The sequence below is a fragment of the Fukomys damarensis genome, unplaced genomic scaffold, assembly GCF_012274545.1.
Source record: "Fukomys damarensis isolate Sample0158 unplaced genomic scaffold, DMR_v1.0_HiC HiC_scaffold_37, whole genome shotgun sequence".
In the NCBI taxonomy this organism is placed as follows: Eukaryota; Metazoa; Chordata; class Mammalia; order Rodentia; family Bathyergidae; genus Fukomys; species Fukomys damarensis.
Genome location: NW_022900949.1, coordinates 28,323,267 through 28,349,849, shown reverse-complemented (window position 1 = coordinate 28,349,849; position 26,583 = coordinate 28,323,267). Strand labels below are relative to the sequence as shown.

General features: G+C 48.8%; 1 protein-coding gene across 1 annotated transcript in view; it reads right to left on the bottom strand.

Annotated features, from left to right (window-relative positions):
- Vgll4 (vestigial like family member 4) overlaps positions 1–26,583 on the bottom strand; it is a gene marked incomplete at its 3' end in the record, with an annotated part of 104,617 nt that overhangs the window by 76,403 nt on the left and 1,631 nt on the right. The window contains exon 2 of the mRNA XM_033759667.1: positions 15,935–16,010. Within this exon, the coding sequence (XP_033615558.1) occupies positions 15,935–15,998 (64 nt within the window). The remainder of the gene's footprint in view (positions 1–15,934; positions 16,011–26,583) is intronic.

Genomic DNA, 26,583 nt, shown 5'->3' with positions numbered 1-26,583 from the left:
AAAAAAAAAAAAAAAAAAAAGACTAAGACTAGAGATTATGGACCAAGGTTAATGGTGTCATCGGCATACCCTTGTTACTATTGGTCAATATCCCCTAAGGGACTGTACTTGTAATCTCATTGGCTGATTAGTTTTTACCCACATGGTACCCACCCCTCGTGACTGCTCTATAAAACTACCTTTGAGAAGTGGGCTTGTTGGCGACCCATCTGGGGCCCCTCCTGTCTCTCAGGGACTATTCTTACTCCCCATTCCTATTCCACAATAAATTCTCTACTCTTAACCTCCGTTTTCCCTTAGAATTCATTGTTCTACTTCGGGATTCGCTGTGCCTGACATCTAGCAGGTTGGGAGTCACATCTATCCCCCTCTATCAATATTGCCGCTATGGAAAACAACACGGCAGTGCTTCCCGAGCCATGTGTCACTGCTTAACTGCATAGATTTGGTCACCTGAAGGCTTTCTCGTCCTGTCTCTTGTGCTGCAGTGCTGGGAACTTTGGGAACACCAGGCAACGATTCTACCACTGATCTGCACCCTGGCCCGCTACAGAGGCTTCCCCATTGTTGTTTTCCTTAATGCCCAAACATAAACATAGTATTTTGTAGAAAGATCACTGTGTCGCCTTCCTAATAAACCCAAGGACAACACCAGAGAAGGGACCCTGGTGTGACAGTGGACTCATGTGGACAGGAATGGCTCTGATCACCTGCCCCGCCAGTCACCTTACCGTCATCAGTGCTGCCAACTCCACCCACACACAAAGAAGTTAAGGGCTTGAAAATAACAACAAATGTACCCTTAATGTTTAAATCATCACATTAAAACAACACAGGCTACTTTCACAAGATCACCGCATCTGAGCCGCATTTGAAGCCACTGGAGCAGGTTTCGGCCCCACTGAGAAGAATGCAGAATACAAAGGTCAACCCCAAACCACAGTTCCCACCAGAGAGGCCGGCAGGGGCCCCTGCAACATCACTGGCTCAGGCCGTGCCTGTCAGGTGCAGGAGCTGTAGGAGCCTCCCACCAGGCACTGTGACACACACACACACACACACACACACACACACACACACACAGTTTTCCAAAGTCTGTGCTGTGGCCTTGAATAAGACCAATTCCAGCCCTCCAGTGGCTCGGGTTCTAGTGAGGGGCAGAGACTACCCTGAGGTAGGACACAGTGTCACAAGAGGTCACTCTGCCCTGCAGACTGAATGTCATGACCAGGGGGTAAGGGACAGCAAGCATCAGGACCATGGCTGGAGGTTAACCTCACATCTCACGTACCGCCAGCACCCGCTCAGGAGGCAGGCAGATTACACCTTCCCCACCCGGCGGGCCGGCCCACCCTCGACCCAAGAGTGGACCAGATTTCTGCTGACCCATGGCGGCAGCCTGTGAGTTCTGCTCTTGCACCTTTCTAAGCTAAGGCCTGTAACTTCTCCTCTGCCTTCATCACAAGCCGACAACTTGGTATCTGAGGAGAGCTACTAACACGGGAGACAGTGCACACCAACCTCACAGAGCAACCAGGGGTGGAGCAGTGCTTAGGAGACTGGGGCCCCGGGCCCCTCCCCACCTTCAAAAACCAGAGACCATGCAAGGAGAAGAAAAAGATTTGTAAATGTATCAAATTCCTCAGAGAAATATAGCAGCCATGAAATTGGGTGTGAGAATAAGAACTACAAGAAAAATTTTAAACCTGAGAAGTTTTATTTTGGTTTGGAGTATGTTTGCTCACTGATTTTGGGGTGGTTTTTTGTTTCGTTTTGTTTATTTGAGATAGGGTCTCGCTATGTAGCCCAGCCCTCAAACTCTCAGGGTGGCTGGGCATGGTGGGATACATCTGTAATCCCAGAATCCCAGCACTTGGAGGCTGAGGCGGGAGGATCACCACGAGTTTGAGGCCAGCCCAGGCTACACAGCGAGTTTGAGGTCAGCCTGAACTACATAGGAAGACCTTGTCTCAAAACACTCACACACACACACACACACACACACACACACACACACACACAAATGAGACAGAGGGAGAGGGACAGGGAGGGAGAGGGAGGGAGAGAAAGAAAATATGGGGAAACAAGTCACTATCGACAGTAAGTATTTACAAGCAACCCATATAACCAAAGGGGGGTGATTAAGAGTAAATTGTGTTACACTAACTCCCTGAAAGCCCCTTATGTAGCCATAGGGGCACTGTAAAATCAGTTAAAGCATCTGGAAATTTAAATTCATTAATTTTTTTGAAAATATAGAAAAAAATAAAATAAAGTCACTCACAATATGACCACTAAGAGATAACTATAGCTACAATTGATATGTGTTGATATGTGTTTTTTACCATGCAGGACATACACATTTCTGGCAGAATTAACAGCATACCCTACACATACTTTTACTATTTATGCATTTGGATTTTCAATATTTCATAATCCACAATAAGCTCACTGTGTAAATCTCTGATTTTTTTTTTTTGTTGTTTGTTTTTTTGAGACAGGGTCTTACTACATAGTTGAGACTGATCTGGATGAAACTCACTAGGTATGGAGCCCCCAGGCTGGTCTCTCCTGCTCAGCCTCCCAAGTGCTGGGATCACAGGCATGTGCCACTCCGCCCAGCTTTTGATTATTTCTTTAGGACACTTTTCTAGAAACACAACTGAGTTAAACATGAATAGTATTTTTCAGTTTTCTTTTGTCTGTTTGGAGACAGGGTCTCATTACATTGTCCGGGCTGGCCTCAAACTCCTGGACTCAAGATCCTCCTGCCTCAGCCTCTAAATAGCTGGGACCACAGGTGCTGTAGTGTTATTAACTAGTATACTCATCAATGAGGATAAGTATTACTTCTTAGAAATTTTTAAAAGACTGCGAATTTTTTAAAGTGCTATAAAATATAATGAACAAAAATTAGAACATACAAGTGAACGTTACAAAGTTTCAATTACATGTCCATCAGCAGGTGAGTAGATACAGAAAATGTGTGAGACCATAACACTGAGAGAAATAAATCAGACACAATGAGTGGTTTTCTTACAGAGGAACAAGTGTGACTGGCTTGGGGAGCAAAATCAGAGGGTGGAGGAGAGGGAGAGGGGAGGGAGACAGCAGGAGACAGGGAGAGAGGGGAGCCAGCACAACCAAGAACTAGAGAGGCAGACGCTGGTGACTGGAAGTGGTCTGGGATGTGGAAAAGGGAAGTCACATGGTTAAGATCTACTGCCACCTATTCCCCAGGACGAAAGTGATCACTACAGACTGCAGACTATCCTAAAGAAAACAAAACAAGATGCCTTCAAAAGGAAAGAGACCCTCACCCACACTTCAGCAGGGGGAGCCTGCAGGACATTTTGCTAAGTGACACAAGCCAATCACAGAAAGACAAATCCTTTAGGATGTCATTGTCTCAGGTCCTAAGAGCAGTCAGGAGGTAGCCAGAAAGGAGAGTAGAGTGGTTGTCAGGCTGAGGAGTTGGGGTTTCCTGGGGTTTTGGGTGAAGGTTTTGGGGTGTTTTGTTTCCCATGCCAGGGACAAAAAGCAGGGCCTCATGCATGCCAGGCCAGTGCTCTGCCACTGAGACACATCCCCAGCTATGGGGAGCTTTTCATAGGTACAGGTTCAGGGTCGCCACATGAAGAGGTAGAGAACTAGACAGTGGAGACGGCTGCCCAACATTAGGAACATATTGAATGCCACTCAAAAAGTCAAGATGGGAAATTTTATGTGTAATCCCACTCTGGAAGGCTGAGGCAAGAAGATTCCAATTCTGACCCTAGCACTGCAACTTGGTGACTTAAGAGACCCTGGCTCACAATAAAAAATAAAAAGAGGGTTGGGGATGTAGCTCAGTGGGAAGGCCCTGTGTTCCATGCCCAGTAGTGCAAAAAAAAAAAAAAGAAAGAAAAGAAGTTCATTCTTTTCTCATGGATTTGAAATTTTACCTTGATACATCACATTCTCGTGTGTGTGTGTGTGTGTGTGTGTGTGTGTGTGTGTGTGTGTGTGTCTGGGGATTGAAACCAGGGCTGTGTGCATGCTGGACCCTGCAGCTTCAAGGTGGAGGGGGACAGGGGCAGTAGATGGCAGTGGACAGTGGATTGTAAGGCATGGTGGGCATACAAGGGACACTGGGTATGCGAGGCAGAGCAAAGCTGCTTCCATCTCAGCTGGGAGAAACGGGAAAGTAAGGAAAGGGCAGAGGGTCCCATCCTTCCAGTCCACGCCTCAGTGACCTATAAACCTCCCCTCTTAGAAGTCCCACCCCTGGGTTGGGCATGATGCACAGGCCTGTAATCCCAGCAGTCAGCAGGCTGAGGCAGGAAGACAGCATGAGTTGGAGGCCAGCCTGGGCCACGAGGTGAATTCAAGGCCAGTCTGGACTATATAGCAAGAACTTCTCTCAAAAAAAAAAGGAATTCTAGAAGGTCCAACCCCACACCCACGGGGTCCATGTCTTCACCACACGGATGCAGGGGACCACAACACAGGCTGCTGTGGCTCAGGGTCTATGGACAGTGATGGGCACCTGGGCACAGGTGATCACACCTAACGACCCCCGCTGTGCTCCTCTACTGAAGAGCAGGACACAAAACAGAGCCATTCTGGTACCCTCACATACCCACCGCAAGTCTTGCTTCTTATTTACACACACACTTGTGTGATGTACAGAACACATTTGTTACAGTGCATTTGTAACCACAAGTTAAGAAATTTACAGCAGGGCCAGGAATTTAACTCAGTGGTGCTACCACCCGCCTGGCAAGTACAAGGACCTCAATTTGATCTGGGGAGGTGGGGGGTGGCATGAAACTTAACAGCAGTTATCTTTATGCTACTATGACCCCATCTTAATCACTTCACAGTAATAAGACAGCATTTCGGCATCTGATACAGCGAGTCACTTCCATCCCCACCCTGTATTTTTCGATGAATTTCAGCTCACTTCATAAATTTCAAACATGACTTTCCACATTCTGCCCAAGACGCCACTGAAACTGGATTACTGAAAACGTGACGAATAACTCTCCCTCTTCTTTGCCATGGTACACATCTTTCATTCTGATCTGTGTCACCTGGGAAATCTTACGATTTATTTATTCTACAGATCTTACAAGTTTCTTCTTAAGATATTTTCCCAAATATCTTTCATCTAAGGCTGATGAATAATTGAGAGTTTTTGAAGAGATCATTTTCTACCTGTTTATGGCAAATGAAGTAGGAATAAAGCGATTTTCATAATTCTTCTTGCAGTCAGCAGCACCCATGTACCTCTCCTAGTGTCCCTGAAGTTCTTCCCCTTGTTTGCTGTTACGGCTTTCTGGTAGACCATTCTAACTTCTCATCTTAAGTTTGCTTCTATCCCTTTCTTCAAGGTTTATGTAAATCTCTCTAAGAAAAAGAAACGCTCAGGGTCAAGGCTACCCGTTCTTGAGTCCCTCCAGTCATATTTGGCAATTCACCTCATCCTCAGACACGCAGCAGCGACCTCCAATCAGTTTAAGGACGCAGCCTCCCAGATGTCAGACGCGGAGGGCCCAGCCTGGATCTAAGTGGCAACTGTGACTCGGAACCTGAGCCTCGGCGAGCTGCTGCAGAGTGGGAAACCCAGCCCGGACAGACGGTGCCCTGCGCCTGGAGGAGCTGGAGGGAAGTCAGAGTTCGTGCTCCAGGAGACCAACCCAAGCGCTGCCACAAAGACGGCTCGAAACATGCCGGGTACCCACTACCACATTCAAGTTCTTATGGTTCTGTGTATCAGTTAAAAAAAAAAAACTTTCTGAAGATAGAAGAAAAAAATGGAAACAAAGCTTTTGTACATACTGAGGGGAGGGGACTCCTGGAGGGGAGGGGGGTAAGGGGATAAAATTTATTTTAAAATAAATAAAAGCAAAAAAATATTTTCTTCTGATCCATCTCACTAAGCTTTTACCATGAAAGGTTGCTGAATTTTTATCACATGGCTTTTGGATTTATGTCATGAACGTTAAATGAATTTCTTAATATTCTAATACAATTTATTACATGATAGGAGCTACATTCTTGCACGTCTGTGATGTAACTGGTTTATATGGACATGCAGTAACACATGATGGGGATGAACTATTCAGTGTTTCACTTAGGATATTCATATTCATTTACAAGTTCAATAGCCAGGTGTGGTGGTACACTGCTAGAATCCCAGCACTCAGGAGGCCTGAGGCAGGAGGATCACCACGAGTTCAAGGCCAGCCTGGGCTACACAGTGAGACCTGTCTCAAAGAAAAAATAAATAAAAATAAAACCAAGTGCTGCTAATTTATAATATATACCTGCACTGTGCTTTCTTCATCCTGTTTGGTGTCCTGTTGTGATTACTTTGCAGAAGGAAGGAGAAAGAGTTCAATCCACTCTCTGGTGGGATTTTATAACAGAGGAGCCTGTTTTTAGAGATGTGGTCAAATTCACCTGCAAGCCAGCTCTGGTCGCCCTTGCAGTTTCTCCTATGATTCCAATCTGTCATGTTTAGGTTTCTTACTGCTCTGATCCAATCCCTCTACTTTGCCAGCACAGTTTCATGTGCCTGTGTTTGTGTATTATGCTCAGCTATGCTTTTTCCTCATTTCTAAATGTTCTGTAATTGTGTATACACACACACACACACAATTACATACATATATATATATATACATATATATATATATATTTTTTTTTTTCCTGAAAGTCACGAATGGTTTCATTTATTGTCTACTTTTTGTTTTTTGGGGTGCTGGGGATGAAACCCAGGGCAGCAAGGGCTCTACCCCCTCACCACACCCAGTTCAGGTTCCTTTGTTAAAAGGATTTGAAGTTCTTATTTTTAGGTTTCTTGGTTTACTTTCATTTTCATTTATAAAGACAAAAGCAGACTTCAAACTCTTCCTTTCAGGGAGGAGTGGGGAGTTGGCTGGTCAAAGAACACAGACTTCCAGTGAAATGGAAAAAAAAATGAGGAAAATTTCTACTTTTTTTTTTGTTTATTTATTTGTTTTCTGAGACAGGATCTTGCCTGGGGTTCAGGCTGGCCTTGAACTCACTCCGTAGCTGTGTTAGTTACTTTTCTCTCACTGCTGAGACAGGGTACCTGACATCCAAAGTTAAAGGGGAAGGGTTTATTTAGCTCAGTTTGTAAAGGTTTCAGTCCATAATCAGCAGCTCCCAAGCAGGGTAGCACTTGACAGGGGCAGAAAAGTTCATGGCACCCACACAGTAGCGAAAGCAACACGGGGACTTTAAGGGCCTCGTTCTGCCCACCTTTTTCTTATCCACATTACCAGGATTGGGGCGGTGCCAAATTAATCACCACATGCCCTTAATCCCAGCACCACACACTTTAGATTCAGCCACCTCAGAAAAAGCCCCGGACCACCTGAGGCTCTGTGGGGACATCTAGACACAAACCGTAACAGGAGAGCAGGCCGGTCTCAAACTCACAGCAATCCTCCTACCTCGCCTCCCAAGTGCTAGGGTCGTAGGTGTGCACCACCACACCCAGCTCTACTTTGGGTTCTTTAGTTGTCTTTTAGCTCATGTACTGCCTATTTTTCTAATAAACTCATCTTTTTCTCAATACTTCTATGTAGCCTCCCACCAGCAAGTCTGAAGAGGTGCAGGATCCTGGGCCAGCGGGCACTTCTCCGCTATACACTCCGCCCAGCTCTGCTCCTCTCCCATGCTGCTGAGTTCATCTCTAATCCGGTCCTCCTGATTCTCAAGTGGACTGAGGTGACCTTTTCGTTCATTAATGACAGAGCCCGGCATGGCTCTGGGGAGTAACTGCCAGGGCCGGGTGAGTGAAGGGACCCTGGCCTGGCTGTGCTGTGTGCTGAGCACCCACCTAGGCTGTAGGAGCCACTGCAGCCCCACAAAACTAAGAAACAGCCCTCAGGAGGCTGAGGCAGGAGGATCGCTACGAGTTCAAAGCCAGCCTACGCTACACAACAAGATCTTGTCATAAATAAGAACTGAGGATAGGCAAGGAGATGGACGGATACCACACCACGCCCAAGCCTTCCAAAATCCTACCTCCCTGCCTGTGCCACTTGCTGTGGGGCAAGCCCTACTCAGCTCCTCTCCAGGCGGAACACCAACTTCAAGAACCCCAGCAAGATCTTGTTTTCTTCAGAGCACAGCTCCATCTTCCTCCAAGGTCACGGTGTATGTGCGACTTCAGCTTCCTGAGTGTCACTCGGGCCCTTTCCCTGAGGAGTCAGTCGCTGAGGGCCCTGCTTTGCCTTCACTTTTTTTTTTTTTTTTTTTTTTTTTTTTTTTGCACTTGTGTGCTGAGCTATGGTTTTTGGTTTACTTTCTGCTGTCAACCCAACAACCCCCTTTCCATCTTGCAGGGATCCCTCCTAAGTCCGGTTGCTATGCCTTCCCGTGTGTGTGGCTCGGGGAGACTCAGAAATCACCCAACCTCAGGTGGACACAGACGAATCCACTTCCCTCACAAGGAGGACAACTCTGACCCAATAAAGGGCAGCCGCCAAAGACGGAAGGACTTGATTCGATTTCTCCACGAATGACAGCCACGCCACGGCCAATTCTGCAAGAGTTCTACAAGCACCTGACATGAATCTTCAAGAAAGCAAGAGGGGCAGATGTGGTCTTTGTCTTCCGGCACTGGGAAATCTGAAGGCGGAGGGATACACAGGTCCGAAGCAGCTCCCGGATACACCGAGGACGTCCACAGCAGGGCCATGCTGCCCTCACTCCTTCCAGCTCCTCAGTACTTGCTACACCAAGTCACAACCACAGGGGGAGGAGGAGAGAAGCCAACAGCAGCTGCTTCAAAAAAAAAAACTACTGGGGCTGGGCTTGGCGTGTACCTAGCAGGAGCGAGGCTCCAGGCGGATCACACGCACAGGGAAAGGGAAGGGCCGGGGATTTAGCTCAGTGGTTCCGCAGCCGCCTGCCCCACCACCACCACCAAAAAGAAAAAAAAGCACAGGGAAAACAAAAGATAAAACGGGACTAATCCGTGCAGTGAATGCCTGTAATCCCAGCACTCGGGAGGCTGAGACTGGAAGACTGCTACAAGTTCAAGGCCAGTCTGGACTACACAGCAAGACCCTGTCTCAAAAGAAGTAAAACAGAAACAAAAACAGAACAAAATACTGAGACTAGACCAGGAAGCACATGCTAGATCAATGTTTAATGGCCCCATACGGGCCAGAGTTATCACTTAACTGGGAACTTTTAAATTTAAAATTTTTCACATAGAAACTCAGGCTTCTAGTTTGTCTTGAACAATCAAAAATCTGACAAATCCAGCTCCAGCTTCTCACGGCAAAGCAATATTCGGTATGCTGGCAAATTTTAACAACTTGCTCTCTGCAAGGAAAAGAAATGCAGGCCAACCACACAGCCCAGGTTAAAAACTCCGGCCAGGGCTGGTCTCAGACCCTGAACAGGGTGCCCAAAGCCACACACAGCCCTAAGAGAAAGAACCAGCTATAGCACCCTATGGTTGCCTCCCAAAAAGGACCAGTACCCTCTGCCCCATCCCTCCAGGGACTCCTGTCGAGGTCCAAGGGCACGATGGTGCACACCCATAATCCCAGCACTATGGGAGGCTGAGGCAGGAGGACCACAAGGTCCAGCCAAGCCTGGGAAACTTAACAAGATCCTATCTCAAAATACAATTTTTTTTAAAAAGGGCTGGGAATGTAGCTCAATGCAAAGACCCTGGGTTCAATTCCCAGTATTTAAAAAAAAAAAAGGGGTGGTCTTGGCCACATGACCATGTAAACTCACAGCTGCAGGCTGGGGATTTAGCTCAGTGGCACAGCGACTGCCTGGCAAGTACAAGGTCCTGAGTTCGATCCCCGGTACTGCAGGAAAACAAACTCGCAGTTGGGTGCATACTGGGGGAAAACAGCCACCTTGGGACTGCACAGGGAGCTCTGGTCTGACCAGGGCAGTGACTCCCCAAGCAGGGAGAGAAGGGAAGACCACGAGGGAGCTACATCTCAAATGCAAAGACAAGAAAACAACTTTATCCAAATGTTCCTGACTCTGATTTCTTAATTCGAATTGCAAATAACATTAAGAAAGCTCATAACATTCTTATGTGTATCAAAGGGAAACAGGATTTCTAGAAGACCAAGAAATGGTCATTTAAAGGAAACATAGTAAGCACCCCCTTGGTCGTCTAAAGAGCATCCCATGGAGCATCTGTTTTCAACATCCATTATGCTTATTAACAGGCCGTTTTCTTTTTCTGCAGTGGCAATAGGGTGCTAACACTTATTATGCTAATTTGATCTGATATAAAACTATAAAAGCAGAAGAGACATACTATCGCTGATGCCACCCTGGGAAGCCAGCTCTGATTACAACAGTAGCCCCCATCTAGAGTGGCTTAAATGATCACGTAATACACCCACTCGACCTGATGCTTCGTGGAGATTTTTAAAGAGACTATTGGGATATGCTATTGTTAATGCCACTTGGCCCTAAATGGAAGAAGTCAAAAGCATAAAACACGTTATTAGTGTTTATAATCTTTTTTGTAGTCTAGGTTTCCCTATTTAGTCTAGGCTGACCTTGAACTCACTAGGTACCCCAAGCTGGCCTCCAACTCCCAGCAATCCTCCTGCCTCGGTCTCCCAAGTGCTGAGGTGTGCACCACCATGTTCCGCTATAAGCGTCTACAGCCTTTAGAAAGCACAGAAAAAGGAGGCTAACCAGGCATGGTAGTGTACACCTGTCATCCCAGCACTCACAGGACTGAGGCAGGAGAATCACAGTGAATTCAAAGCCAGCCTGACCAACATAGTGAGTTCAGGGCCAGCGTGAAATGCCACAGTGAGACACTGTCTCAAAAAAAAAGAAAGAAAGAAAGAAACAGAAAGGATGGGGCAGGGGAGGGCTCAGTGGCAGAGGCCCCGGTTAATCCCAATGCAGCACCCTGGCTGAGGGGAAGGGGATGGAAACACAGTCCAGAGGAGACAGGGCCCCAAGACCTGGTGATTTCCTGCCTGAAAGGCTCCGAGGAACAGAACACAGGCACAGAGGGGACTGCGCAGCACCTTGAACTAAGCGCATATGCGAAGAAGCCCTGATCCATTCCTCTCTGCTCATGCCCAGCCTGCTTCGAAGGCTTTTGCTGTAAGAACCAAAAGCAAACATTTTAGAAGCCATCAAGTACTATCTAGAAAAGGCGAGGATTCCTTTGAACTAGTACATTCTAAGTCACAATCACAACAACTAGGAGTCGCTTTCACTGGTGTCAAATAAACTAAGTCCCTTTTCATTCCAGCAGCTACTTCGTGACCAGAGTGTTTATTGAGTGCCTACCTAACCACCAAAGGGGACTGCACGGCATATGGAGAGGGCTGGACTGGGCCCTTGCCTGGGACAGCTCAGGGCCCTGCTGCAGCTGGTGGAACCTCAGGCCACCACATGTCACTCCCTCACAAAGCTGCTGCGGTGTCTCTACCGCACCCAGCTGCAGTGGGGTCCCTGTGCTGCATGAAGCAGCCCTCAGACCAAGCTCCCTTCCTCCGGGGAATGAGAGGTTCCTGGAGAGGACATTCGCCAGGGAGAGGGGAGAGGGGCGGAGGGCAGAGGTTCCTGGGAAACCGTGCTACCAGCTTGGAGCTGCTGACTGATGGGGGACCTCCTCCAGGCAAAGCCTCCTGCAAATGCATTCATGGGTGTGGATACAGGGACAGCCCATCTTCTGTGAATGTCCCTAGGTAAACAATCTCCCTCCATAAGCCTCGGTTTCCTTGTCTGCAGAATGTGACCATGGCGCCTGCTTACAGGGGTGCTGTAGGGAAGAAACAGCCACATGACTCTAAGCACACTTCCATTCTGAGTGGGTCACAGAGATGTGACCATGGGCACTACACCTGGTCCCTGGCCCCTTCCACTCTGGCATTGTTCTTCTGCTGTACTTCCTGGCTGCCATGAACAGAGAAGCTCCACTCCACTACAGCCTTCCACCATGACATTTCTACATTGGACTGGATAACCATGAACTGAATCCCCTGAAATCGTGAGCCAAGTTACACCTCTCCTCCTTTAACTGGTGGGTGTCAGGTCCCGCCTCTCAGCAAGGAAAAGCTGACTGATACATAACCCTCCACACAAGCCCTCAAAAACAAAGCTGCACTTTTCTCAAAATGATTTTAGCCAAACACAGTGGCATGCACCCACAGTTCTAGTGTTTAAGAGGCTGAGGCAGGAGGATCACTTGAAACCAGGAGGAGTTCAAGACCAGAATGGGTGACACAGTTGAGATCCTGTTTCAAAAACACCAACAGTACATATTTTAATCTAAGCAAGGAAGGAAGTATCTACCAGGCCTTATAATCCAGAAGATACAAGAAAGAAACTTCCAAATGTAAAATATTTTGTAATCATCAAAATAAAATGAGGTATTGTGTTAAAGGTGCACTAAAGTATATTTTACATATCAGCACAAACCATCCTGTCCTCTCATCTTGAGCAATTTTCACTATTATAAAAGAGTTAGGGCTGGAGATTTAGCTCAGTGGTTCCATCGCCTGCCTTGCAAGTGCAAGGACCTGAGTTCAATGCCCAATACCAAAAAAAAAAAATTCTAGAGCCAGGCATAGTGGCCAGGCCTATAATCCCAGCACTCTGGGAGGCTGAGGAAGGAGAATCATAAGTTTGAATCCAGCCTTCTGAGCATCACAGAAATTTAGGAAGAGCATCTTTCAAAATAAAAAAAAAAAAATTAAAAACTTTTTTAACAGGAGGGCTTGGGATTTAGTTCAGTGCAAAAGCCTTGGGTTCAATTACTCATACTACCAAAAAAAAAAAGAATTGTAAGAAGTCAGAGCCCTCCCAGCCCAGCATGAATGATCCAGTTGCATCTTCACAAAGTCCACTCCAGGACTGCCCTGAACACTGATAAAATCAATTCCTCCTGAGCAGTTGGGTGATTATTTTAAGTAAATTTATTCCTCCTAGGCCACCCAGATAAGTCACTATTGTGCTGCTACAAAACCACCCTTTCACTGTTCACCCTGGCCCCTGGCACACTACTGAAATACTGCTTTTATTCTCCACTATAGACATAATGAAGCCTTAAGGGTTTGGGGATTAAAGACTCTAGTGATAATGGATCCTGCTCCCTTCGAAAGGCCAGAATAATGCCACCCCCAAAATCGCTAGGTTTCAGTTCTCCAGGAGCCAGCGAGAAGTCACGACAATCATTCAGGTCCCCAAGACCCACTGGGACGGCGAACCCAAGGATGGGACATTTCTGTGCTCACAAAGAGACGCCCACATCAGATTACACGCAGACGTTCTCAAAGTGTCGGGGAAAGAGTTCCCGGCCCCCGCAGTATAAGAGCAAGTGAGAACAAAAGCCAAACCAGGAGTAATCCAGGGCAGAGAAAGCTGAGTCGGGCTGGACCAGCGACTCACGTGCTCTCACGCTCATAGTGACGCCCGGTGTCACATCAGAGGACAGAGAACCACAGCTGATGCTGATATCTGTGTCCTCATGCGGCCCAGACTCTGCAGCAGGAGCCCCTGTCCCTATGCCACCGAGGGTGGGTGTAGCTGAGGTAAGTGCCCACCAGGCCCATGTGAGGCCCTGGTTACCGAAAGAGAAAGAAACGTTGGTAACCTGTGAGGAACAGTGTCACAGGCCGCCTTCGGCCTCTGCCCTCTCCTTCCCCAAGAAGAAGGGCCCTAAGCTGAGCTGCCATCCCAGCCCAGATGCGACAGGGAAGCAGACAGATCCACAGCCAACGGTCCCAGAACCAGGCCGGCCACTCCAGACCTGACTGGGCCATCCAAGGCAGAGAGGCTCAGGACAGGGTCCAGGGCAGAGCCCGACCAGTTCTTGGTCTCTGTGCGATGCCATGGAAACGCTCACGTTCCCAGACCGTTCAGACGCAGATGCAGATTCGTCCCTGAGGGGAGGGATGCGCCCGTCACCTTCACTCGCAGGCCTTGGTTCACTCAGGCTCGTGGCAAGGGAAAGCAGGCGGCCTCCGATCTGAACAGTGTCCCTGAAGCTGGGACATGGGAAAGAACTCTGTCCAGATGCAGAAGAAGGGAGCGAAAAGGAAAAGAAACTCTTTTCCGCCACACCCTTGGGGTACCAAGAGCTGCCCTGAGAGCCTACCTCTATTTTTCCTGGTCACGGACAACACTCTGTGCTACAAACCCTAACTAAATTTGGGTGTCATAAAACAGGAAACTCCAACTGCCACCCTGCCTGCCTAGGCGAGGACTGTGTAAAGTCGGCCCTCGCAGTGGGTCACACAGCCAGAGCAGCTGGTCAGGCCAGCCAGGTAAAAGCCTCTAGCCTGTGGCCGTGGCTGTCCCAGCTCAGCGTCCTTGGGAGTGACACATGATGTCCCAAGCTCAGCTTCCTTACAAAGGATAACTAAACCTCAGTATCAGGCAGTTCCATTGGCCTGCAACTGAAGCACTAAATCCAAGTGAAGTAGAAAGAGGTTGGGAAGCCAGGCACGGTGGAGCACACCTATAATCCCAGGACGTGGTGCTGAGCCCTGGGCTCCACAGTGAGTTCAAGGCCCAACTACACCTACATAGTAAGACCCTGTCTCAAAAAATCCATCAACAGCCAGGCATGGTGGCGCATGGCTGTAATCCCAGCACTTGGGAGTCTGAGGCAGGAGGATCGTCTAAGTTCGAGACCAGCATGGGCTACGGTGAGTTCCAGAGCAGTGTGAACTACATAGTGAGACCCTGTCTCAAAACACACACAAAAAAACAAAAAAATCAACAATAAGTGATAAGGGGGGCAGAGGACACAGTCACCTCAGTTCTACTGCAGCCCAAGAGGGGCGCAATTCGGTGCCGGGAGCACAGCAAAGCAGGCCCAGCAAGAAGATAGCTCAGAACCTTTTATCCTCACAAATGCTAGGTCAGCAGGTAGTGTTACTGCCTGCTTCTCAGGAGGAAACTGAGGCCTAGAAAATGAAGTCTAGGGCCAGGGATTTAGCTCAGTGGTTCTGCCGTTTGCCTCACAAGAGCAAGGTCCCAAGTTCGATCCCTGGTACCAAAAAGAGAAAATTAAGTCTAACAGCTGTTGAGGAGGCAGACCCCACGCTTCAAAGACACACACGCGCGCTAACCCATGAACTCACAGGAAGTAAATTAGAAAGTGGGGCGGCTCTAAAAACCTACTCTGCAGAAAACATCAACCTTAACTTTTTTCTTAATATTTTATATCTAAGTGAGGAAGGAAGCAGCTCCACCTCTTATAATCCAGAAGATACAAGAGCAAAATCACTAAAAATAAAATATTTCATAATCACCAAGATATTTGACGTGTGTTGTTAAAGATACATCAAGTTCTGGTTTTGTATATTGGCACAAATCGCCCCATCTTCCTTTCTTGAAATTATTAAAAAAAAATTTAAACCAGGCATGGTGGCACATGCCTATAATCCCAGCACTCTGGGAGGCTGAGGCAGGAGGATCACAAATTCAAGCCCAACCTAGGCAAACAGTAATTCATGCAATGCCATTCACTGAGCAATTTTAACCTTAAACAAGAACATTATAAAAACAAATACCCTTTAGAAGGAGCAATAATCTCTCAAGACTGGAGTTCTCCATCATGCCCTGACTACCACACTTGGGAGGGGTTTTCCTCTCCAGGACCTCCGCCACCAGGGGCTGGTGTGTACCTCAGTGATGGGCACTGAACTAGCATGTGCTGGGCCCTAGGCTCCATTCCCAGCACTGCCAAAGAAAGAAAAAAGAAAAGAGAAAGAGAAACATGTTCTCATTCTCAAAAACAACAACAAAAAATGAGAATGTCAAGCTGTTGTCTGAGGAAACCACTAAACCCAAGAGCCTCGAAGGTGCACGTGGTTTTAATTCATTGTGGTGGACAAAGCACACAGAGAGAAGCACTTACATCGACTCCTTTAAAAAAACATTTCTGACTTACGCTTTTCGTCATCAGCATGCACCAGAGATGCAGCCCTGGACAAGACATCCAATGGCGTCTCCATTCCTGACTGAGCCTGAAAGGAAAAAGGAGAAGTGGAGGAAAATGTAAACAGAATTCCAAAGACATTTTTGGCATTTCAGTAGTTACCAGGAGGGGGGAGCCCGGAGCACAGGCGCTGGAGGGCAGGTTCCAGCCCCAGCACAGGCACAGGCGCGGCAGGAATCCGAGGCAGCAGGAGGGGCGCGGCTCTGCACAGAGAGGTTCAGTTCCACTCCATCCTGTCAGTGCAGCTGGACTCTGCCAAAGCCAGGAAGCCTCCCTCTGTCAGAATTGCGAGGACGGACCCTGAACACCCGGGCACGTGGAGCCCATCAACACACAGCCCACACACACAAAACCCATACGCTGCAGTCCTCGGGACAAAGGCTCACCAGGACCGCAGACAGTGCTGCCATCAGCCTGGGGTTCCTGCCCCGGGGGGGGGGGGGGGGTTGGACTATTCATTTTCACAGCAAGGACGTCCCTGGCTGAGAAGTCACCAGGAGCAGGACAGAGGCCTTCAGAGCCAGCAGGGTGCTCCAGGTAAGTTGGGGGTTAGGGGGGGCACTGCTGACACAAAACAGTCTTTAAGTCTGGTAGAAAATCTATTTATTTTTTAGTTTTGGGTTTTTGGAGATACAGTCTTGCTAGGTAGTTCAGGCGGGTCTTGAGCCCAGGTTGGGCTCAACTGGGTGATCCTCCTGTCTCAGCCTCCTGATTTCTGGAATTACAGGTGCAAAGTACCACACCCTACTGAAATTATCTTAAATATTATCCTCTATAGTGCACCACCCTATCACCACTCCTAGCACCTGTTTCTTTGTTGATGCCCAGCAAACACTCCCAGTGAACTACACCACCATGCCCGCCCACAGTGCCACGTTTTAAAGCAGACCAGATGCATATTTTGAACTCTGTTCCCTCTGATTATAGCACACCTAGAAAAGCAAAGCCGCTAAAGAATCAAAGGTCGATGAGACTGAGAAACCTAGCCTGCTTTTTCTGGGCTACTGGAATCACACACATAGCGACCAGGGACACCCGCAGCCCAGCAGCAGTGAGGGGACAGCGTCTTCACCTGCAGCCCTCATTCCGAGTTCTCCAGCACTCACAGATGGCTTTCCTGCATATCCACACTGCAGCCTCACAACCTGACCACATCCAGTCTACACTGCACGCCCAGCAATGCCCAGTGGCTGCCCTCACTGCCTTCAGTCTGCACAGTAGATGCATCCGCAGGAACTGAGTTCAAGGCAGAGCTTTTCAAAGCACTTTGAAGGACATTTCTAATTTATAAGAAAAGCATTTTGCTATGGTGAAAAAATCTGGGGGGCCAGGTGTGGTGGCACACACCTAACTCTAACCTGTAATCTTAGCTCAGGAGGCTGAGGCAGGAGGATCACAAGTTTAAGCCCAGCCTAGTCAACTCAGTGATTCAGCAAGAACTTGTCTCAAAATAAAAATTTTTTAAAAATATGAACAGGAGTGGGCTCAGTGCAAATCATCTCTGCAAAATAGGAACTACCACGCCCTCAGAACAAAGATTTGAGAACTTGTTTAAAAGTAAAGAAAACAAAAAACTGGGTGTTTCCGGCACCTGCCTGGCAAGCTCAAGGGCCAGAATTTGATCCCCGAAAAAACAGTTTGGGATCAACTGACAGGAAAAGGTCTCCTCACCCAGCCAGTTTCTTTTTCAGGCAAGTTCTGTGTTCAAAGTCTGGTGTGTCTACACAAGAACTGCTGATAGCACTCTACTCCAAGACACAGGATCAAAACCACAGTGCTTTGCTGCTTTCCGCACTCCAAGCCAAATCCATGTGATCAGCACTTGCTCCAAGTTAGGCAAATTAAGCAAAAAATCAGCAAAGACACAAAGCAGCAGACCCAGCATTCCCACATAGATCAGATGTTATGCAGAGAGGGTGAGACCTCAAACCCCACCCCTGAGAGTAGGGGGAGAAGAGATCCAGTGTTTAAGGTCCTCAACAAGGCACCTGCCACCCACTGCAGTGAAGCCAACCAGGAACCAGGTTGTGACTATAGCAGGATACCTGGAGAGGTCAGAGAGAACCCGACGATGTGATGCCCCAGGACAAGGGTGTGTGACAATGTCATTGGAGAAAGTGAAGTACAAGGGAGAGGCGAGGGTGACAGGGACTGGGGTGCAGCTCAGAGAAAAGCACTTGCTCAGCATGCAGCCCTGGGTTCCATCCAAGCACCAAATAAACACACAGAAGAGAGAGAGAATAAGAACATACAAAATAAAACTTGGAACTGAAATGCGTATTTTATGGCAAAAGATCAACATCAGCTCAGGTGCTGACCTTGTCAACACCTACTTTTTGTCCATCTGGCTGTGTGTCCCCAATGCCACTTCTGAGGGGTCCTTCCCCAGCTCCTGCCCTCATCCCAGGACAGCCATGCAGGGCCACTGTGAGGCCTGTGAGCTGGAGTTCGAGCAGGCAGCACAGTAGGACTTGGAAAGGAGCCCACTGGGTGGCTGGGTGACCCTAAGCGGCGGGGGTGTGGTGCTGATGCCACTTCCGTGGAGAAGTTCTGTGCAGGCCAGGCAGCAAGGTCTGACCTGAAGGTGTGAAGTGAGCAGATCCGGGAGCCGTGCAGGAACCAGGGTTGAGATAAGGACACGGAGGCACAGGGTACAATAATACAGGTGGCAGGTAAGGGCCAGGGACCAGCGTTATCTGGCCACAGAAGAACTAAACAAACAGATGGAGATAATAGTAATAAAGTCTTGTGAAGTCTGCATGTCAGGCAATATCCGCACCCCAACAGGCCTGGTAAAACACACTGATGGCATGGGGGGCACGGCCACAGCACTTGGGGGGCGGGGCGCAGAGGGTTACAGTGCCACACTGAGACGCAAACAGGCACCTGGTTTCCTGGCCAGGTCACTCCAAGCCCCAGGACCCCAGGAAGGGGAGTCTCTGCTCTCCTTTCCTTCCTCTGAAACTGAGGGTGTGTCACTGGCTACTTCATCCTGCCCAAGGTGCTCTGAGGCTTTCTAGGTATGACAATTGAGCAATCACTCAATCACAACTAACAGTAAATGTGTACAGGAGTGGCTCACTGGTGCAGCACCTGCTTAGCATGTCGGAGGCCACGGGCCCCTCCCCAGGGCTGCATAAAGCACAAATAAATCCAATGAAACAATTTCCTATATTGAAGAAAAAAAGAGCAGTGACCACACTTTCAGCAGGGTGGCCTGGGATGATTTCCCTGAAGAGAGGCAGAGAAGAGAGATTGAAGAGGGGGCTCTTCAGGGTGGGGTTTCACAGCAGGGGGTTTCAGACCTGGCCAATTTCCCCCTTTATCAGCCACAAATTATCCCCAACTGTTTGCAAAAGATTACAGAGCGCCTGCACAGCCCAGGGAAGCCCATCCCAGGAACTCTTCCTATTTGCATAGCAGATCTCACTCACATGGTGAAGACCTGTGACGACCCAAAGCAGAGCCACCTGGCAATCAGGCCCTGCGATCTGAGGACAGCTCTGCGGTGGGGGACAGGGACCAGCTTCTGGAAGCCACAGAGTGTGCAGGTGAACAGGCTGCCTTCTCCACACCTGCTGTTAGGAACATAAATGGCAGGGAATGGGACAACAGTTTTGTTGTGTGGGGCTTGTTTTCAGCAATGTCCAAATATTTGCTCAGCCAGCCCACGTTCCTTTCCTGTAACGTCTCCCCTCCAATACTGTATTTTTCCAAATTGCTTAAAAGGCTGAGAAGGAGGGAAGGAAAGGTCACCAATGATAAAGTTAGGAAAAGGTGGTGGTGTTCAGGGCTAACACCGAGTCTGGCTGTAAACGCGGAAGCTGCTGCTCTGGCCTCCCACAGAGAGCTGCCCCCTCCTGGCCAGCAAGGGGATGACATCCGCGGTCGTGGGAAGTGGACTCATCATCGCTTTTTTCAAGCCAGAGAGCAGAATTCCAGAATTCATCTCGGAAGTTTCCCAGGAGGCTCCCAAGATGAAAGTGACAGCCCCAGGCGGCCTCAGTCCCTGTCCCCACGGCAGTGCTGTGTCACCCCAGAGAGGACGAGGACACAGAGCAACCACCTCTGGCTCCAGCAGACGCCCCTGTGGGGGAGGGGGGCCACGCTGTCACTGCTTCCTGTCCCTGCTACACAGTCCCAGGCCCCACGTCAGGATCTGGGAGGTAGCACCCCCGCCTGCTCCTGCAGGCCCTGCTCCCTCTCCATTCTGAACTCCATCCCCATGGGAACCCTCTAGGGCCACCACCTCACCTTGGCTCCTGGTACACGGGACAGGACAAACCAGAATGAACCACCACGCCATGGAGGTGGGTGGGTGGCCTCTTTGGCTGTCAAAAATTTAGAGGCATTCGTGTGGGTGGACACCTGCGATCCCAGCACTGTGGAAGGCTGAGGCAGGAGGATTACAAGTTCAAGCTCAGCCTGGGTAGCTTAACAACCTAGTGAGACCCTGTCTAAAAAAAAAAGAGCATCGCGGATGTAGCTTAGTGTGAAGGTCCTGGGTTCGATCTCCAGTATTGGGGAAAAAATAAAGAGCATAGATAAAGAACACAGAGGCACTCAGTCTGTCTCCTATTTCTGTAGAACATGACAAGTGGACATCACAGAGAGGAAAGGGAAGCTCTGCCCGGGAGCAACCTGAGCCCAATAGGGGTCACAGCCAGAGGTCACAAAGAATAAAAACCAGACTCAAATTCACCGGCATCTGGCAGACAGACCAAAAAGGGTTCCACTGCTGTGGCGCCCTCCCCGCTGTCTCCTCCCACCCTCACTGCAGCCAAGAGCAAGGGGCAGGTGAGAGAGCACGGTCCTCCTTCACACGGCCCACACCAGCTTGCAGGTTAAATGACAACATGACTGAACTGCTACAAAGTGAGCGGCAGAGTCTGCCACTCTGCCACGGCCACTGTCACATGCCCATGTGGCACATACTTTTTCAAAACCCACGTGAATGACTGGATTCTCACTGCCAAACTGAATCAGACCACACAGTCGAAGACGATCTTCTTCTACAGGGGAAAAACCCAGGCACTAAGAGCAGGGAACTTCCAAAACTGAGACTAGCATCCAAGTCTCCTGACTCCCCAGCCAATGCTATGATTTTACTGATTTTTTAATCTTTGTTTTCCTGACATGTATTTCTTTTGTGTGTGTGCATTTGTCTTTTTTTTTTTTTTTTTTAGTTTATTGGTACATTTTAGGGATACAGCACAGTTACATTCATTGTTAGGATCTTGTCCCTCTACATGACAGGTCTTGGTTCTCATTTTTTCCCCTTGTCCCTGCCCTCCCTTCACCCCTCCTCCCCTCCCCATTTACAACCACTGACATGTATTTCAACCGTTCCGTGAAGACAAAGAAGTTGCACGTTTATCATCACTGTGCAATGCGCACTGTGTAACATCTTCATGTATTTGCACACTGTCTAATGTTAAGTCAGGGTAAACACATCTAGCTCCACGCAATTGTTGTTTCCTCCTGGGTCATTCAGAAGCCCTTCTTAGAGCGTTCTGAGGTCACAATCTCCAGGCAACTGTTGTGCAACAGGTCACAGAACCTCTTGCTCCTATCCGAGCAGAACTCAATACCCACAGTCAACCCTTCCCCATCTCCGCCGGTCCACTTCCTACTTCTGTGACTACATTGACCAGCACAGTATCTAGTGATAAGCCTGGGTAGTTTAAATCACCTACAAAAACAACCAGTTTCTAGCCCGGTGCTCTGTTCCCAAGGCCAGGAGACAGACAGCTCGACACTCCCATGGTGGGCAACAGGAGCAAGCCCTCCCCTTGGCAGAGAATGAAGCCTGGACGCATCTTCTTATCCAACAGAAGCAGGCGTGGAACCACACAGTGGTAACCAGGGTGGGCAAGGAAAAAGGATGGCAACCAGCCAGGACGGACACACCCACCACGCATGGCTCCAGGGCCTTGGGGACTCCCAGGGCCTCAGTGACTACGGAACCTGACCAAGCTGTGGGGACCCCAGGCTCCAAGGAACGGTGCCATCTACTCCGTCATGCTCCAGAAACCCTGTGCTCACGCCACTGGTGTCAGCACTGGGGGTGACACTGAAAGACGCACCTGGTGCTATTTCCCACCCTCCACTGCACACTCTCTTCCCCAGGGAAGCAAGCCTCTCACACTGCTCCCTCCTCGGGACTACCAAAACCAAAGGCCAGGCCGGAGCACCCCTGCTGACACAGGACCCTAGCAGAGAAACCCACCCGCACCCAAGGGACCTGGCCAGCTCCTGCTTCCACCAAGTCCTTCCAGCTACACAGGATCATTCCTGGAAATGCACAAAAGCCAAAGGGCTCAAATGAGACTGGCACACCTGCATGTTCCAGGTCTATTTCTGGACAACAAAAACAGAGTCAAGGAGACTGAAGCAGGAGGACTGCCAAACTTTAAGGGGAGTGTGGGCTACACAGACTACACAGTAAATTCAACCCAGCCTAACTATACAGTAACACCCTGTCTCAAAAAACCACACACACACACACACACACACACTGAAAACCCCAACCAAGCTTCTCTGACATGCTTGCCAACCTCCAGCCACTGTAGGCTTGAGAACAAGAGCTGTTTGGTTGGCAACCATCCCCCACTGTCCTAGAAAGAGATAGCAGCTCCTGGTGGCACAGGCAGGACCCTTCCCAAGGGGCAAATGAGGCCACCCCTGCAGGGGTCGGGGCTCTGAGCCCAGCACCCACAGATCCTTCCAAGCCACCTCAGCACTGGCTGCTGGTCCCCTCCTCCCGTCACCCCCACAGAGAGCAAAACCCAGAAGCTAGAATGGACAGAGGGACACGGTCTGGATGGATCCTGAGGAGTCCTTGAGGGTTCCGGTTTTCTTTCTTTTTTTTTTGGCCGCACTGCTGATGGAAGCAAGGCCTAGGCAAGCGCTCTGCCACGGCACTGCACCCCGGCCCCTACGTGAGGTTCTGGGGTGATAAAAGTGGCCCCCAGCTGGTTTGGGTGAACCTCCTCAGCCCTGTGGGGAGGTTGGGATGCAACCTTCAGTCATCAGGATAACCCTGGCTACAGCAGCCAGCAAACAGTGCCATCAGGCCATAACTACGAGCCTCAGTGTCAACTGCATGGAAGCTGCCAGGGGACCCAGCAGCCTGGGCCACCTTCCTCGGGCTCCCAACACAGGCACGCTCCTCCACATCCCTAAGGAGGCCCCACATTGGCACAGCTATCTGTCCAAGCCTTGACTTACCAAGCAGACAGCCAGTTCCCATCACTTTCCAACACTGCTGCCGCCCCGATAAAAATGACCTGTGCTCTTCTGGCTCACAGGGAGGCTACTATAAATAATCTAGCCTTTCTTCTTTTCAAAACCTCTGTTTCAGAAAGCACAGCATCATAATGCAACAATACATGCACACCCACATCCATAGAAGCACCACTCACAAAGCACCTGTATGTCCATCTGCAAATGAATGGATAAAGAAAACGCGGTGTTTACACACACAGAGCACTACTCTGCCATAAAGACACACTCAAGTACTTGCAGGAAAACGGTGCACTTGAGACTTTAACATTAAGCCAAGTAAATCAGGCACACACACTTCCGAATTGCACGGTTTCTCTTATTTAAGAAACCCAAAGTATAAGTAAAGAACAAAGTAAAAGATCACAGGAAACAGGGAGCGATCTTTTGCAAAGGGGAAGGGCACCAAGAGATGGAACGAGGGGAGAAGAGGATGAAAAAAGAATTAAGATGCATTATGTGCATGGACGACGCCCCATGAGGCACGTGATGCTTGCACACTGGGACCCTGTGCTAATAAAATCAAACACCAAAAAAGAATAAGAGGTGAGTCGGAACTTGCATCCCAGCTCAGGCTGCTGAACTTCCTGTAACCCCAGGCCTAACTCTCCCGCTGTCCCTAAATCTCAAGCCTGAGCCTCTCAAGCCTGGGTGACATCACCCACCTCAGGACATCATTAGGTCGGTCAGCTCTGTCAGCAAATATGATTCTGTTCTCATCATTCATCGTAATTACGTTCTATAAAATCTCCACATACTCTGAGCCTAGCTCTTTCAGCCTCACATTTTTAACTGATCAATATACAGCTTTCTTTTATGTGAGTTTCTGTGTCAAGTCATCTTATCGACTGTCTATTGTTGACTCCTTAATGCTGAACTCACGGCCAACAGCTCTGTTAATTCATGCCCAAAACAACTGGAGCGGCTGAGATGGAGCCCAGGGTGTCTGCACTGAGCTACACTCCCATCCTTTCTTTTCCAGACCAGGTCTCCTTATACAGCCAAGGCTGGGCTGGAACTTGCAGTCTTCCTGCTTCAGCCTCCCAGTCCTGCGATTACAGGCTTGTGTGCTGCCACACCCAGCTTCAAGCTTATCTAACACAGATTTTCTCAATAAAGCACCCACACACTTCTTGGCTGAAGAACCCCAGGGAGTCGTTCAGCACCACACCTGGAGGCAATGTCAAACTCACCAACAAAAAGCACAAACGAGCAGAAGGGGGCTGTGGGTTCTGCCTTGCCAGGAAGCCTCAAATTTCCCTCTCCCTACACCCAAATGTCCACCACAGACAGCACAGCACTGCAGTCCTTGCTCTGGGCTGCAAACAAATTCCAGCGGGTAGGCAAATCTGTACATGCAAATGAGGAGGACCCAGGGTAGCTGCCCGTCAGACCAGCTGCAGGAGACACAGTGTACATTCCACACGGCCTTCTCCTTAGCCCAGGATTGTCTTTTCCTTGGCTTCGACATTTCCTGCACGCCCTTGGCAGCTGGTATCATCAAGAGCTGGCAAGCCAGTCCCAAAGTTCTGTTTGTTTGTAATTTGGAAAGATCCCAAGTTCTCCCAGACTGATGAGCAGTTCATTTGAATTCAGTTCCCTCCTCTACTACACTCCCACATGCCGGCTCATTACCTTTGCACACACTCCCTGAAAGAATCACAAACCAGCCTCAGCTGTCTTGCATAAGTTCTCCAGCACACATACCACTTGCCTTGCACCAGATGCCCAAATCTGCAGCAGCTCAGCTCAGGCAAGAAAGACAAGCTGGTATGATAAAACAGCCACACAGGGTCATGTGTTTGACTTCTGAACTTACAACTTATTTTATCAAGTCCTATTTAAAGTGGTAAGGCAAGTTTATTGTTAGGCCACTTATTATTAAAGCTAATTAAAAGCTGCATGGCAAATATATCCAGGAGAGATATCCAGAAGAGATACAAAGTAAAATCTCTCTGTGTCCCTTTGGGAAATCATCAGCGGCAAACAAGAAGGCTGACTCCATAAAGGGGTAGAAGGAATTTCCTGAAAGTGAGAAGTAGCCAGCGTGGTGGTGTACTCCTGTAATCCCAGGACTCCAGGAGGCTGAGGCAGGATTACACATTTAAAGCCCAGCCTGGGCAACTAAGAGATGCAGCAAGGCCCACCTCAAAATAAAATATAATTAAATAAAATTAAATTAAAAAGAACAGAGGATGTAGCAAAGGCCCTGAAATCCTCAATGTGGAAGCAGGGGTAAGAAGTTCTAGCTTCATAATTATGCCTGTAAGGAGTGTTAAAATCCTAAATTAAGTCAGTTGGGGGAAGTGGAAATGACTTTACGAAGCTCTTTCAAAACTTTAGACCTTTATAAATAACCTAACACACTCCAGGCATGGTGGCACACACCTGTAATCCCAGCACTAAGGAGGCTGAGGCAGGAGGATCGCTGTGAGTTCAAGACCAGCCTGGCCTACATAGTGAGTTCCAGGTCAACTACATAGTGAGACCCTGTCTCAAAACAACAACAACAACAACAAAATAACCTAACACAAAAATACTTTCAAAGCACATTATTCCCTGTAACTCCTGAAACTGCAATATTTTGGAACACACAGTAGCGCCCTCTTACAAAGATTAAACCTAAAGTAATTCTGGTCAAAGCCTAATACATGACTTAGACTGGACTCGAACTCAAGTCTCCCGAAATAATACACCAGAGCTGTTTTCACTGCAACATTCACAGTTTTGGAATGCAGACCACGGTTATTTATAGCAGAATTATCTTCTTAATTGTATTGTGTTTTGGTCAACAAAAAAGTTGGTTGCATTCCCTTCCAAATGGAAAGCAAAGGCAGGGTGCCGAGCGTGAGGGGAAAAAAGAAAGTGGCAGGGAAAACCGGCTGGTTTTAAACTTTTGCCAGAGTGAAAAACACATCGAGGGGTTTACACCATTTCCACCGAGAGGGAGGTGACTTTTTTCAGCCAGGTACAACAGGAACCACACACAATAAATAAATAAAGGGGGAAAAAATGTAGCAGGGCTTGGTGGCGCATGCCTCTAATCCCAGTATTCCGGAGGCTGAGGCAGGAGGATTGTCGTTGAGTTTGAGGCCAGCCTGGGCACACATGTGAGTTCAAGGCCAGCCTGAACTACATAACGAGGGGAAAAAAAACTGACAGAACTGTGCCGGGTGTCAGAAGTATCTGCGGAGTCGGCAGGGCGGGGTGGAGGGGACTACAGCGGCGCTCAGCTCGGGCGCCACCGGCAGAGGCCTCGCGCGCCGCGCAGGAACAATGACCTCGCGGGGCCGTGACCCGCGCGACCTGGGAGCGAG